The sequence below is a fragment of the Phragmites australis genome, chromosome 19 (assembly GCF_958298935.1).
Source record: "Phragmites australis chromosome 19, lpPhrAust1.1, whole genome shotgun sequence".
NCBI lineage: Eukaryota > Viridiplantae > Streptophyta > Magnoliopsida > Poales > Poaceae > Phragmites > Phragmites australis.
In genome coordinates this window covers 1,360,532-1,376,803 of record NC_084939.1, presented here as the reverse complement: position 1 = coordinate 1,376,803, position 16,272 = coordinate 1,360,532, and the positions used below count along the sequence as shown (strand labels likewise).

General features: G+C 40.9%; 1 protein-coding gene and 1 non-coding gene across 2 annotated transcripts; one reads left to right on the top strand and one right to left on the bottom strand.

Annotated features, from left to right (window-relative positions):
- Positions 1–1,753: 1,753 nt before the first annotated feature.
- On the top strand, positions 1,754–1,827 carry TRNAN-GUU (transfer RNA asparagine (anticodon GUU)). The gene has a single exon. It is a non-coding gene; the product is annotated as a tRNA-Asn (tRNA).
- Positions 1,828–2,243: 416 nt separating this feature from the next.
- LOC133899957 (sister-chromatid cohesion protein 3-like) lies at positions 2,244–15,957 on the bottom strand. Its single transcript, XM_062341005.1, has 22 exons — positions 15,797–15,957; positions 15,540–15,690; positions 14,526–14,638; positions 14,348–14,440; positions 14,006–14,169; positions 13,690–13,926; positions 13,262–13,406; positions 12,988–13,166; positions 11,710–11,855; positions 11,489–11,613; positions 11,210–11,383; positions 8,201–8,362; positions 7,915–8,115; positions 7,706–7,843; positions 7,413–7,613; positions 7,028–7,172; positions 6,768–6,874; positions 6,475–6,615; positions 3,288–3,553; positions 3,083–3,207; positions 2,722–2,979; positions 2,244–2,606 (listed from the first exon to the last, which is right to left on the bottom strand). The coding sequence occupies exons 1-22, from the start codon at positions 15,827–15,829 to the stop codon at positions 2,593–2,595; spliced, it is 3,318 nt and encodes a 1,105-aa protein (XP_062196989.1). The 5' UTR covers positions 15,830–15,957; the 3' UTR covers positions 2,244–2,592.
- Between the last annotated feature and the right edge of the window lie 315 nt (positions 15,958–16,272).

The window sequence follows — 16,272 nt, the reverse complement described above, 5'->3', positions numbered from 1 at the left end:
TTAGCAAAACACCAATTTTCCAATTAACCATATTTTACTGCTCTTTTCCGTTTATTCTCAAATGAGCGCTCCAGATTCCCATTTATCTATCCATCCAGTCAGGTTCAGCCAAAGGGGCAAACGCATTTTGAGGAACTCATCTTTTAGAATAAAAGAGAAAAGAATGGGAAAAAGTAGGGAAATGTCTTTTTTTTTTAGACAAGGGTTTCCCCCGTTCCGGTTTATATTGAAAGCCAAAAAAGAGGTCTAATACAGATATAAAAATAGAACAAAAAGGCAGAAAAACACCAGACAACAAGCTGAAGACACCAGCTAACGAAACGAGTACTAGGATTACAACCATTGTCACACACAATGGAACAGCCGACGCTCACCCTTGAGCACCTCAAGCTCAGCTCACCAACCGACTATCCAAAGACTAAATCTCCACCATATCTGTGAGAGGCACAGGGTTAGCGTGCAAAGAGGCACCAAGTATCCGAATACTAGAGCAAATATTCACGTTTTCAATATTCTGGATGTAACTCCACCAATTAGCAACATTTGGAAGTGGCATATGTGGCATCTAGTATCCGAATACTAAGCAAATATTCACGTTTTAAATATAATGATGAAATTTTGTAATACGGCTCTTCCATCAAGTGGTGGATGATGAACCCACGATCCAACGTATCCCGTAATATTCAGCCCACTGATACAATGGTATCTCTTCACAGCTTGTCAAAGCAACAGCAGCCTCCGCTCTGCCTCTTACCAGCTTTCCATGCCCAGGTCAGAGGTCCCTGTTCAGCAGTGAAAATCACTTGCTGAGCACAGAATCGACATCCATAATTCTTCTCACATGATGTACAGATGGAATTGTATCAGGCTTTTGTTTTTCTCCAATAACTCACTGAACAAAAAGTCTCAAATCAGTACTCATTTTGCCCCTGAGGGCTGAGGCAACCCCTGAATCGATGTCATATATATGCTCAGGCTCAGCAATTCCACGTTCATAGATACGAGTCCCAACTAACCAAGGCATTGCATCCATGTGACCATCTGTGTACATTCAGTTTGCATGTGTAGTTTTGTACTAGTAACGTTAACAAGAGATGAACAGCAAACCCCGTGGACTGAAAAATGATAGGCGAAAGCTCCTTTATTTTCAGTTCATAAATTAACTGGTCTCGAATATGAACTGACCGATTGATCAAATCTGCTTTTGCAACAGGCTTCTACGAGTACTTCATTGACTGAAGTAGGGAAGAGGAAAAAAGAAGTTAAAGAAGACATAGCGCTCTGCATTTCTCACTGTTGTGCGAACTAGCTTCCCATGTGTTTTCGTTCAGAACGTCGCCGGGAGGCAGCAACGTTGTGCCGGTGTTCAACACATGTCGCCGCCGCCCGCCGAGGCCAACGTGCTGCTCTTTCCAAGAAGCACGGCATCATTGCCGAGAGGAACTCGCAGATGAGAGGCGTTTTACCCGTCGGCGTTCACGGCCAAGGCAGGGAGGGAGTCCTGACCTGAGCATGGAATGGAGGCAGCCGAGCTCTCACAACTGTTGCCTGCCGGGAGTGAACGGCATAGTAGGCGCAGGCACACACACTAGCACAGAAACCCGACAGCTACAGAGGCGAGAAAATTCGCATGTCTCCTGCTCTTACGTTGAACAAATAGCAACAACTGCTGGAATCATTATTTTTAGCAATCTAGGCAGAGAGTTTGTGCTATGTTTATATCTAATATGGCGAAGAACAAGTAGCAACAACTGCTGGAATAGCTCAGTTGGTTAGAGCGTGTGGCTGTTAACCACAAGGTCGGAGGTTCAAGCCCTCCTTCTAGCGGAATTTATTTTTATTGCTCTGCCTGACAGATTTGAAAGTACATGTTTTTTCAAGTACATGTTGACTTTTACCACTAAAATATGCCGACCACATGGTACGAGACATTTTGTTGTAGCGTGGGCACAGTTATCTTTTTGCCCTACCTGACAGATTTGAAATTTGTTAGAAGAAACTCGAACTTGAGTTTGCTGCTCACATCCAACTCGAGCGTCGCTAATTTTATCAGACAGCAGCTCGAATCAGCTTGGCGATATCAGCTTGAGCAAACGACAATTCTGAGCCTCAAGTCCCAGCTACAAATTTGTATTTTCAGCGACTCATTTCAACCGGCTAGATGGTGTTTTTGTATTGTCAAACGTCGATATATGCACGGTGCAGGAACTCTGGAAGCACGTCCAAGGCTCCCAGCTGAAAACTTCCATCTGAAACGTAGTCATGCTCATACCACAAAAATACGTGCACACCGAGTAGTAACCTTGTAAATCAGCACGTAGTCAGTCTAACTTACGCATGATAATATACATGAGAAGGAATAGAACCGAAGGAACACCTAACACATGGTGTGCAGAGGGAGTGGGCACCTAGGTACAGTCATCTACAACGCCTAAACAGTTAAAAAAAAGCAGTTAACCTGCAGATGAAGACTGCTGCCCCACATGGTCTACGGTCCTCATGAGAATTGGCTAGTGTCGGTCCCCTGATCACTTGGATTGATTCGAGTCTGAATGTCGTCATAAGTGATGAAACTTGAGTTAGCGCGTCCCCTCAGCTATTGCTTCCTGAAATTACATGCTCTGATTAGGAAGGTAAAGGCGGAATGAAGACTACGCCTTCTCCTGCAGCTTTGTCAGGACATCCTAAGAAATTTGGTGCGAGCGAAATCCTCAAGTTTACCTGATGGCCCAGGAGCTCCTTTGTGACCGCTTGTTCCCTGTTGAGACAACTTTAGTGATCTTAGCTTAGATGCAGAAGACCTAACCGTGTTGATCAAGGGCTGATCTGCGTCATTGTCGGTGTCATCTTCGCCATGACCCTGATGGTCAGAGGCACTAATAGACTCTTCGTCACTAGAGTTGTGTCCATCAAAAAGTTTCTTCCCAGGTACATCTCTAACCTTTCTTGGGCGGCCCCTACGCCTTACAGGTTTTTCCTCTGGATCCAGAACAAGAGAATCAACCACACTTTCTAGAATAAAGCATTGCTCTGTTTTGGAACAAAAGAGGCACAGTTCACAAAGAGAGGGAGTTCAACGCACCCTGGAAAACCTCATTCTTCTCATGTCTCTGACGCAGGTGTTCTACAAAGGTAAAATATGGACGCCAAGCACTTTGATCTCCATTCATATCGGTATCTTGAGTCCTCCTCTCTACATCCGCCAGGCTACATGCAAAACGATAACTCAAAAGTTAAGAATAAAAATCAAGGGGAGAACCGAAAAACATATACAGTTAATGACATACATATCTGGTATATCTGACGAGGGAAGTTTAGAAACAAATGGTACAAGAGCAGCCTCGAGGAATGATAATTGCTTTGGAAGGTCTGCAAAGGCAAAATGAACACCATCTCGGATAATCTTCAAGATCTCAGACTTGTTTTTGTTACAGGCTGCGCCAACATAGGACCCTGCAAGCCGGCTAGCAAGATCTTGACATTCTGAATAAGACTTGCCTATCAGGGTTTCATTTTCCTCGTCCTGAACATGGGCTGTGTACCGTTCATACGCCTATTTGGATGCAAAATAAAGAATGATTTACACAAGAACAATCACAGTTCAAAAACATCAGTTAACAGAAGATAAAGTAACAAATGCAAAAGCGAGCTAAAGTCAACCTCTGTTAGCCTGTAACATTCATAAATTCATTTCAGCAAATATCTAAAACATTGTAAAAGATGAAACAAGAGTAAATACTCCCTCCAGTGACAATAACGAGACAATGGAGGCATATGCAAATAACAAATCAATAAGATGAAACTTTACAACTATTTTTTTTGTATATTCCACAAAAGTTGAAGTGTGCGCCTCATCAAATATTTACACATATCATTTTCATATATCCGAACTACATATTCTAGTCAATATATTTGGTGAAAATTAATACAGTTTGGCTGCAAACATTGGGTGTCAGTTATTTTTTTACTGCAGGAAGTACCTCATAGGCTCATAGACAATCAACACAACAATTTTAGTGAGAGATCGACTTGTTTCTTGGTTCCATTCTTCTGTTTTCCTGGTTTAGATGAGTTAATTTCCAATCACCAATGTACATCCCCAAGTTTACCTGGCTTACAATCAGTAAAGTTTCAATCACTAATGTATGTCCCTGACAGTGCCGGAAGGGACGGATTTTCTGATATTGTTATTATGTAATATTTATTCTGGGAAGTGGGAAGTGCTACTGATTATACAACAAAACAAAAATGACTACTCATGCAGAGAAGACACATTATTAATAATTAATATCAGCCTCACACGGATTATGAATAACATTGTATGCATTGAAATGACAAAATATTTATGTAATACTGAAGTTTGAAAAAGAAAAAAAAAGAGAGAGGTTGACCAGATCTTTGACTTTTTAATCCGTCGCTCGGATGACCGATCGGAGACCGCGGTTGCGTTCATCTCGTCGAGAAGAACCCATTTTGCTATTCATATGTCCGTTCCGGGCACTCTGGAACCCGTAGCGAGCCCAATAAATTTAGACCGTCCGTTGTTTTGGAAAAAAAAATAAAAAAAGAGGATAAAGCCGGATGGGTCGGTCGTCACCCCGACCCATCCAGAGTATTCGAGCCGTGACTCTCTCTCTCGTTTGTCTCTCTCTCTCACGAACACTCTCTCTCTCTCCTGCCGAGCCGCGCCCAGCTGCCGCGCCGGCTGCCTGCTCCGGCTGTCGCAGCCCGCCGCCGGCCACCGTGCGCCAGCTCCTGCTGCCGCGCCGGCCGCCTGCTTCGGCGCCGCCGCAGCCCTCCGCCGCAGCTCGCCGTCCGCCGTGCGCCCGCCGCCGCCGGCCGACGCTGCTGCCGCCGGCCACCACCGGCCCCGCCGCCGGCTGCCTCCCCCCCTCTCTCTCTGTTCTGCCGGGCGGCCAGAGCCCCGCCGGCCGAAGCGGCCAGCGCCAGGCAAAGGAAAAAGCCAGGAAGAAGGAAGAAAAATAAAAGGAAAGAAAAGAGAAGAAAAGAAAAGGAAGAAAAAAAAAGAAAAGAGGAAAAAAGGGGGAAAAAGTTGGAAATTTTGGAATTTCGTCGGATTCGTCGTCAAACTTTCGAAGGCGAATTCTCGGTAATTTCTGGACGTTTGTGGTTGGATTAAATCAATCAGTTAATTCGTGTCGTATCATTTCATGTGATCGATAGTTCGATTCTTTTTTATAACCGAGGTTGACTCGAAGATACGACATTTGAGTTGCAGTATTCAGTTCATCGAAGTGCAATCCAAGTAATGAGGATTTTAGTTCAACCCTAAATTGGAAATAGTGTATCATTTCATGCGATACAGCTCTCTGTTCAGTTGTCTTAAATGTCGGCGTAGACGCGACATTACCCGACGTAGGGTTGACGTTTCATATTTTATGTGCTTCAAATGTGTTTTAGTGCTAATAACATACCTGTACAGGTGGTACCTCTTCTGGGCGTCCGTGATTGCTTTTGCTTCATCGCTTTTGGTAAAAGGCAAGTAACTTGGGGGTGTGGTTCTATGCTATGTTTATATTCATGTCTTACTTCTTTTGCAAACAGAAATTGAAGTATATGGTTTTATTTTCAAATCCATTTAAATTATGGATGTCGTTGCTTTTGAATTATTTAAATCAATGTTTTTCTTATTAATCTGGACTGTACCTTTATCTTCATGAAATCAGTTTGTCTTCATGAATCAATTGTGGTTTTCATCATGAGCTATTCAAAAAGAAATAAAGAATTAACGTCAATTCACATGCATACATATGCATTTGTGCACTTCATATGGTGATAAAGGCCGATCACTGCCATCGTGCGTGATTCGTACCGGTACATGGAGTTGCATGAGATGTTGGCATCGTCCAACTCTCAAATGGAGTTGCATCATGGCATTCATACATTTTTTTTATGATATTTGGAGAATTCAGCTTTCTGGGAGTTGAATGCCATATTTTGTGGGAGACTGGGGTTGAAGTTTGTCGTTACTGTATCGACAAAAATTCTGAAATAATAATCGCTTTAAAACCATGGGGTTTGTTCGGATTGCTGGAGGAAGAACGTTTTACTCCTAAATGCTTTCAAAATGAAGTGAGATGTGTTTATATACATAGCTGTTACTTGCTGAGCTCGTCTCACCCCCCTGTCAAATCTTTTACAGGTATGTTTGATTGCTGACGTGCATGTCGGGGGATGGTTTTTGGTAGTTGCACGCACGCCCTCATCACAAAGCCGATAGTCTCCCGGTGTTTGAGTTGAGCTTTGTTGATGAGTTGTCGTTTGTTTTGGTATATGTTGTGGTGAGACGCTGGTAGCGTCGTGAAGGTGATATATAAATGTTGGTTATATCTGTTTTTGGCTGCCTGAGATCTTATGTTGTGGTCAGTTATACCACTCTACAGAGGAAATTCTGCCAAAATTTCCTATTTTCAGATGATTAGGCTCAGTTGAAAGTAGGGTGTTACAATTTACCCTTCTCAATGCCTCAAAAAACAGAGAAGCAATGTCAAAGATTCCGTTTTTCTTTAGTGAGGCAATTAGATGTTTGATTATCTCCATTGTACTTGCTCCATGAGATACATAGTGAGAAACAATCTCAGGGCCAAGATAACCCTGTGACAAAAAGGAATGTTGAAACTTCAGTTGTCTCTCAAAATAAGATTTCAAAGTAACCACATTTGGTGGAACACATGATTAGTCTGCAATACTGTAGTTGGAAGAATATAGCTTGAGAACCAATCACAGGGAGAAAATGCAGCACAAACCTTTGATACTGTATCAGCAAGCACTAGCTTTGCTGCTGCAATCATGACAGCATCCCTGTTTGTGTCTTCAATATATTCTTCGTTTGCATCTTCATCTTCTGTTTCATCTGAGGATAAACAGTTGACCAATCTCAATTGTTAGAAACAAACAAGAAAAAACAAAATTAGAACTGCTAATATCATGAGAAAGCTCTATTTAGGAATCCGATAACTTATCATCTATATACATTTAAAGTAGAAAAGTGAGTGTGCAACAAGACCTGATATATTGAGCTGTTGCTCACAGAGTTTCCAAAACTTCTGAACGATATCTAATTGTGGGAGATAACCCAAACTTTCTAGTCTTGTTGAAGAATACTTTGATTTCTTAAACAAGCACCACATCTCTGCAGTAATGATGCAGACCTAAAAAAACAAAATAACAAGTCAGTTCAATGTAATCAAGGTACTCATCCAAGGAGGCATACCAACATTACAACAGCAACAGCAAACAATGATACGCAGCTCTCCTACGTGTTCGAGGAAAAAAAAAACAGCAACAGCAAAGCCTTCTGTCCCAAGCATTTGGGGTAGGCTAAAAGGCACACCACATTAAACAAAAAAATATATTCCTCTGTTTCTTACTTTTTAGTTCAGAAGACTCACCCTGCAAGAGAGTACAGTGGTGCTCCTTCCCTCTTTCTGGTAAGTAGGCAAAACCACCAAATAATAATAGAGTTGTTCGAAAAGAGAGCTTTGCTTGGATAAAAGTTCATCGATAGATGTTTCAGATGGGTTTTCACCATCAATTGCATGCAGGCACCATGCTACTTGAAGGTGCATATTGATGAGGAGAAAGCTCTTTACCTAAAATGAGTAAACTAGTAGCTCAGTATGTTATCAACAGTTGATTCCGCAGAGCAGATTAAAGTGCTAATAAAATGAAAGAGGGTTGATACCTCATTATCCATCTCTCTTAGATGACTGAGAATTCGGTACATATCCTCAAATAAACCGTCATTTTTAACAGGCTTTGACAGCTGAAGTTCATAAAGTCGCTTCAAATTAACTAAGAGGGAGTATTCATCATCGCCTGCCTGTAATGGTAATTGCACCATATTATCTTCATGGCTTCAGTAGAGAAACAAAAAACATGAATAAGACATACCTCAACTTCCTTGATTGCATTTTTTACTTTCAAAACCAATTCATCCTCAAGATTCTTAAGTTTATTTTCAGCATAATCTTTAAGATCAGCCTGGCACTCAGTGCAACAGAAAGTAATTGCCTTGATGCAAGATCTCAGGGTATCCTTCTCACCATGTTTGAAGAAGACATCAAAGATGAGATCTATGGCAGCCTTGAAATGCTAAACCAAGATACACATGAAATCTTTTAACAAGTTATAAGCAAAAGTATATGCAGAAGAACACAAAATGGCTTTTGCAACTGACCTTCTCTTGTCTTTTGTATGAGTACATCTCAAGTTTCAAAAGAATCATCATATCAACTAGGGGTGATATCTTAGCTTTGTCAGACATGTATTTTCTTAGAAGCTGTGGATACCTCGTCAGCAAGGCAGTTGTTATTTCACGTTTACTATTTTCCAGTACTTCCTGTAAAGCTTTTATGCATCAGCAATAATGCAAGAAACAATTGAACAATGTCAATTGTTCAAGAAAAATAAGCATTGATAAACACCAAATAGACATGAGCAACATTTAATCGAGAGTTGATCAAGAAATTTAAAGATCATCACAGATACAAGATGAATAATTCAAGGGAAAAGGGTACAAAGAAGAAATCTAAGATGGATGTATAGGATTTAGATGCTTTTAGTAAGTAATAGAAATTTTCCCAGTGATAAAGAATATGCATTCAATAAATAAGGTAATGTGTTTACTCATCCCATCTTGCAAACACAACCCAATTAGCCACATGGAGCTATATTTGATTGCCTCTCAGCATGATTTCTCTGGCACCCACGCTTCTCTAGTGAGAGAAGCTTACTTTGTGGGAAAACTCATCCCCTACTATTTAGGGGAATTCTTTTAACATCTGCACTGATGTTCCCAACAGCACAGCTTCCCCAACAATTAGTGCCTACTCTGGTGGTCGTGGCTTCATGACAGCATATAATTACAATCTCCAGTGGTGGCAGCAGCTTCCTTGGCACTGGGCAAGATGGAAGACGGCACCCTTGGTGCTGGTGATTTCATCACGTATGGGCTGCAAAAGGTCAATCAAATTTTTGTTGAAAGACTGCTTATGCTTTCCGTTTCCAAATGGAGCATTTCATACTTTTGCTTCTTTTTTCTCTCCCTTTTTCTCCTTGTGACTACATATTCGACAAAATACCGAGAAATGTCATGTGGTGGGCCTTGGAGAAACACAAAGTCCCAACAAAGTACATTACCCTCAACAAGGATATGTACAATAACGTTGTGACAAGTGTTCGGACAAGTGAAAGTGTCACCGATGACTTCCCGCTTAAAATAGGACTACATCAAGGGTCAGCTTTGAGCCCTTATTTATTTGCTTTGGTGATGGATGAGGTCACAAGAGACATTCAAGGAGATATCCCTTGGTGCATTCTCTATGCTGACAATGTGATGCTAGTTGACGAGAGTAGGATAGGGATTAATAGGAAATTGGAGTTGTGGAGATATAGTTTAGAATCGAAAGGTTTTAGACTTGGTAGGACCAAACCAAGTATATGAAGTGTGATTTCAGTGATACTAGGCATGAGGGAGAAGGTGTTAGTCTCGGTGGAGAGGTGGATCCTAAAAAGGATACCTTTCAATATTTGGAATTGATGCTACAAAGGGATGGCGATATCAATGAAGACGTTAGTCATAGAATCAAAGCCAGATGGATAAAATGGCGCCAAGCTTATGGCATCCTCTGTGACGAGGGTGTCACAAAAGCTGAAAGGTAAGTTCTACGGAACGGCGATTCGACCCGTGATATTATATAACGTCAAATGTTGGCCAACTAAAAGGCAGCATATCCAACAGTTAAGTGTAGCAGAGATACGTATGTTGCGATGGATTTTGTGGCTATACAAGAAAGGATCGGATCCGAAATGATGATATATGTGATAGGGTAGGGGTAGCGCCAATTGAAGAAAAATTTGTCCAACATCAATTGAGATGGTTTGGGCATATCTAACGGAGGCCTCCAGAGTCACCTGTGCATAGCGGGATACTGAGACGCGCTGATAATGTGAAGAGAGGCAGGGGTCGACCAAATCTAATATGGGAGGAGTCTGTAAAGAGAGACTTGAAGGAATGAAATATCCCCAAAGAACTATCAACGGATAGAAGTGCGTGAAAGTTAGTAATCCACGTGCCAGAACCATAACTTATACTTCAGTCTCCTTGTACCGTTATTACTTTATTTTTTACTATTACTAGTATCTTTATTATCGTTATTATTTTCTCGTCGTCTTTTTTAGTTGGATCTTGTGGGTTTCATCTCTAGCCTACCCCAACTTGCTTGGGACAAAGGCTTTGTTGTTGTTGTTGTTGTTGACTACATATAGACTATTCTTTTTTCTGTGAGAGGCCAGAGCTATTAATTGGCTAATCTAATACTCCCTCGCATTCAAGAATGTAAGGCGTATTTTGTTTCAAAAAATAAAAACTTCATAAGTTTTGACCAACAATTAGTTAAATTATATGCATGTTTAGTATACAAATTTTGTTTCAATAGGTTTGTATTTTAAAATACTTTTAATATGATTGATTTTATAGCAATTGACAACATATTATAATAGAAATTAATGGTCAAAGTTTACCTTTGATGACTTTTTCAAAACAAAATACGCCTTACATTTTTGAACGGATGTAGTAGTTCTTTTGAGAAGAAATCTAATAGGCCTTTAAGTAACGATTAAATGCAGTTATGGAGGAAACTGGATGGTGCATAGGTGCTGGCCCATTTGCACCACTGAAAAAGCCGAATTCAACTGTCCCAGCCAGGCAGGCAGTTCAGTACAACCAACCTGTTTTGCCCAGCCAAAACTGGCTAACCTGGAACCAAGGACTCCTCTAGGTTGGTTGCATACCCACCCTAACCAGCACAAACTGGCCCGTGTACTCCCCTAAAAGTAGCCATGTCGAGCCAAGGAAAACCTAGCAGATGTTCTGAAGTTCAGAAAATAGGTTCAGGAGTGCAATTTACATAATTAAATATCAGTTACAAAAGCATGGCTTTTAATGTAAGTCAGGAATCTGTTGTTCTGGAGCCAACATAAGATATTGCTAGTATTAAATGAAATGAACCTAGTTTCTGCACGATATCTTGGAGATTTAATATCTCACAAGCTGGAACTAGGAAATATTATTAACTTGCCCAACGCCATCATTAATTAGTGACACATGTTAACAGTCAAGAATGAAGCTTCTATCATTGACATTTCGTGGAAGCAATATATGATACCAAAGAAATGACATTGACACCTTTTGGGTTTTATTGTAGTACAGCTTCCTGTTGTCCATTGCAGGAACTATTCTTTCCCCGACAGCCTTCTTCGCAGAGGCTCGCAGCATACAAACTAGATTTGTTCCATCCATGTCAGTAAGCTCGATCGCCGGATTTTCATCCAGAAGCATGGAGACCATACACCTCCAGTCCTACAAAACAAAATATTGAGGTTGTAGCAGTAATGGACACTGATAGCAACATATGATAATTCTATCAAAACAAATAAAGTTAATAAACTTGTGGAGTATACCTACCTTCATGGCCTTCATGTCATCCCAAATATCATCAATGACGTAAGAACTGAGGACTGGGTCATCCGTAAATTCCCTTAGGATTTGCAGCATTCGACCAATGTGAACCTCAGAGGATTCATCCTCGTCTGGAATAAGCTAGTATAATTTATGATTAAACTAACCAAGTAGTTTGATAGCAATGTATGGTCGCACAAAAGTATAATACTTCCATAGGAAAGTACCTCTAGCTCCGGGATGAGAGGTCTTGATGTTTTGTGCTATTAGATGATCATAAACTAATTCTCCTATTGCACGCCTAATCATTGGAGGCTCATCAATTAGCAAATCATATAGTGGACCCAAATCGTCGTCACTCAACAGTTGATGCCTGCAAAAGAAAACAATGTATTTTCTGTTCCAAGCACAAAAAGGCTACGTTGTTCTCTTATTCACTTGCGCAAGATGATCACTTCCCCCATTCCTTTCCAACCTAAACTCATTATCACTCCAACACTATCGTATCCTCTTAGATGCAAGCTTTAATCCTAACCCTATCCTCTAAACTAGCATCGCAATTATCTAGTGTCCCTGTAACTCTTTCTACCATTCTGTACAGCACTTACTGGTCTCTGAACAAAATAATTAATGTGGATTTTTATAATAGTAAACTTGTTTGTTTTTTTTCTAAAGCCTTCTTTAGTGATAGGATAGTGGATGCTGAATATAACAAGCAAAGTTTTCTCAGTGTAAGTTATTAAAAAAGACTAAATAGTTTCTTTAAACTTCATTTTCTACAAAACAAAATTAGTGTTGAATTGAACCTACATGTACTGTTTTCCATAAGCATCTATTGTTATATTTTTTTTAACACCGGGCCCCTTTACCCGGGGCCTTCATTGGAGGCCAACACGGGATGCGACGCCGGGGGATCGAACCCCTGCGGGCTCGGCTCCACCACTGAGCTTTGCCACTGGGCTCCTTACCCGTTCGCATCATGCTATTGTTATTCAACAAGGTATGTACTAGTTGTTTCAAAATCCCAAGCTTCGTGCGTGTGCATGTTGAAAATATTTCGATAATGGTGCAATTAACAGATATTTCTAAATAGTGAATGTTGAAAATAGTTTTGAATCATCTATGTTGAAAACAATTCTAGAAATGTGTAACATTATGTCCAAAGGCGCGTAGTAATTGTGTAATACTCAAGTTTAATAGGCAGCACTCCCCTGCTCCAGAAATGAATTATCAGTGCTTCCTTTGTAACATTTGCTGATATGTAAATTTAATGAATTTTTTCACCGTCTTCCATAATAATCCATTATGCAAAAGATCCAAAAACTGAGTAAGCAGACTGCACAAATGAAATTTAGTTTTTTCAGGACATACAAAGAGCTCACTAGCAAGCCTTACATTAAATGCTATACATCTCAAACCATTGCCTGCTTAGGACCGCTGGCAAAATAAGCAAGTATGCCCTGTAGTGATCTAGAGAAGAAGGGCAAAAGATCTCGTCGACTCACCTCAGTAATTGCTTGATGAGTCCTATAGCTGACACAGCTACAGAAATATCAATATCATCAGCAAGGTTGATCATCCTTCTGTAAAACCTCTCAGTAAAGAGACCTAGAGAAGGTATGTTGTCATCCACTTCATATAGACTTTGCAAGGCAAGAACAGAAGTTCTTCTAACTCCAGCATCCTAAAAAAATGAAATGCGCAAAATAAAGACTTCTTGGTCACAGTAGAAGGTATAATAAGCTTAAAAGGATAAATGATCTAGAAAATGTATGTTACTTTGTCATTTAGTGTCCATCCAAGATACTTCAGATAAATATCTTGCAAGAAAAGTGATGGATATGAGACAACCCAAATACCAAGAGATTTGATGCATGACATCCGGATCTCAGGTTCAACATCACGATAACGGTGCATGAACAACCTGCAGATTGTAAACAGAAGTTGAGTAGCCAACTAAAGGGCATAAGAGCCAATTGATTTTTTGCCACCGCCAAGAAGTGGCTCCGCTTATGTGCCACTCTGGCCCACAGTTATTGACTCAGATGGTCCCACATTTCATTGACATTAGTAGCATCATAATCAAGGTGTCAATCTTATCAATGGCAAATCATCAATTTATTCGCAAGAAATAGTTTGAAAAGTGCTGCAAAAATGAATATGCACAATAAAGTACAAGTGCAAGCGATTTGTAAAGGAAATCTCACCCACTGAATATCTTCCGCATCAATTCCTCCAAGTAAGTAATGTTTTCATGAGTAAGAGCTAATCTTTTGTTGAGAGATCCAACAAGTGGTCCATCACTCTGCTTCTTCTTCTCTGCATTCAACTGTCTTTGAGTGGTCTCACGTTGTCCACTGAGAGTCTTAGCAACAGATATGAATGATGTTACAAGCTGGAGCCCAATTAATGAAGCTGTTTGACGATACACCCTTGGAGGAGTACTGAGGGACAACAAATCAGCATATTACTTACATGCGTACAAGACAGAGAAAAGCAACAAGGATGGAGAGGCTAAATTACCACGACAAAGCAACCACATAATCCTTTATTTTTTGGAATAAGGTATTATCAAACAATGGGCCATTCTGACACTCAAGGACCAAGTTATCCCAAAAAGAAGCCAGGTTCTCTTTGAAGTTCTTAAGTTCCTTCTGTTTTGAGTTGTAATTATCTTCCACCAGACCCTATTTTGGCGTTAAGGTCCAACAATCTCACTCAATAATCATTAGTCAATACAAAGCATACATCTCATTTTGAGGTTATGACAACCTATATGATCTAACATGATTGATTTTTGGATGATCTACAAGACTACAGATAATGATTATCCATTCATTCTTCTGAACTAATACAAAAGGATACTTTTCTAGCTAGCTCAACAAGGGAGAAAACAACTTCATCCACATCTGACTCATGAAGGTAGTCTGGATAAATCTCATGCTTGGCACCACAAGCCTGTCATAATAAGTTTCACAGGTTTACGAAATAATGCTGCGGCAACCAAACCAAAAAAAAAAAAACATTAAGAAGCTAGTATTACCTCAAACAGCATAGTCAATATTTGAAATGTCACAGAATTTTTCTTTGATTCATAATCCTCGACCAACTTTTTGACAGCATGGCTTATCAGCCTGCCATTATGTTTGATAATATCTGCAAGTTGCAAGATTGTTAGAACTAAGAACGTTTTCCAATGATGAAAGATAATATATTTGCTTAAAGAGAATTTAATTCTATTAAATGTTCAAATGGCAAACAGCTAACAGTTCAGCTGAAACCTTCTTACAATCCCCAGGCATCATGTTGAGGTGAGCAGCGGCAGAACTAGCGCGAGGCCCACACCAGATGGTGTCGTCAACATCTTCATAATCCTAACTACCAGTCTCCAACGCAATCCAAGGAAGCCTCACTATTGTTTTCTCTACCGTCTGTTATTATGCTTTCACATTCAAGCAGCATTCAACAAATTCTAATTTTACTACGAGTAAAAGGTATATGTACGGAAACTATTCCTATGAACATGCTACAAAGAGAACTATGAGTGTGATCACTGATCACCCACTTAATCATGCCTAATCAATGCACGTGCCTGTTTGAAACCAAACCAAAACTAATTAGGAAATGACAGCTGTTGTTCGTGGAGCTTTCATACAAAAAATTTGGTACATACGCAGATAAGACAGCTAGGATCAAACTAAAAGTTGTACTGAAATCAGGAGGCCACAAATTGAACACTGGCACTGCCTAGCAAATGGAGACAACTAGGTACCACAACCAGAGAGCTCAACAATTAAACTAACCCAACCACAGGCCAAGCAGAGGAACCACTAATTCATCATGCTGAGAGGCAATGAGACTAACGTATCCCGATCATAGAAGAACGCACTGCGCTTGCCCAACCATAAAGGCCAACTAGATCGCAGCACAAGGGAGGCTAGTTTTCCTGAATCCACCAGCTAAGCTAAACCCTAGCAGCAGGTTTCCAACCATGGCACCCCACGCAATTCAGAAAAATTGAAGAGAGAGAGGGAGAGAGAGAGAGATGGTCACTAACCGATGAGTGGCTGGTCCTCAAGCGCCGCCGCCGCGGCGGCGGAGGCCGCGCGCTTCCGCTTGGATTGGGGCGGCGCAAGCCCTTCCGCCTCGGCCTCCTCTTCGAACTCCGCGTGGTCCTCCTCCCGCGGCCGCGGCGGGCGCCCGCGCTTCTGCACCGACAAGCCATCACCGCAAAACACAGAAATCAGCAAAAAGAACTTGCCGGAATCCGAACAAACCAAGGGTCCAAGGGAAGCCCACGCAGTGTGTGATTACCGGGCGGCGCAGGGAGGCGAGCGTCTCCTCCATCGGGGCCTCGCCGGCTTGAGACTTGAGAGGAGCAAACCCTAGTAGAGATTTTGGGGGGTGAGTTTGGGAGGGAAATGGAATGGAAAAGGAAGGACGGGAAGAGAGGGGAGTGACGGAGGGTGTGAAGGCGTAAAGTGGCTCAACCCGTCTTGCCATCACGGATACGGAACCTTAATTTTTTATTTGAATTCATGCGCCGAAAATTCGAATAAAAGTTTTAAAGTTTGAATTAATGCGCCGAAAATACGAATAAAATTCCGGCCCAGTCCAAGGACTCGTAAAGGCCGTATGAGAGAATTTACCAACGTGGTGGACTCAGCCGATTAGAATATAGTGGGCAACAAAAGTTAAATAAAAGAGAAATTTCTAAACTTGCTGGAAATTTAAATATGATGTTCACTTCAAATGGATATAGAACTCAGAAAAAAAAGTTCAACATATTT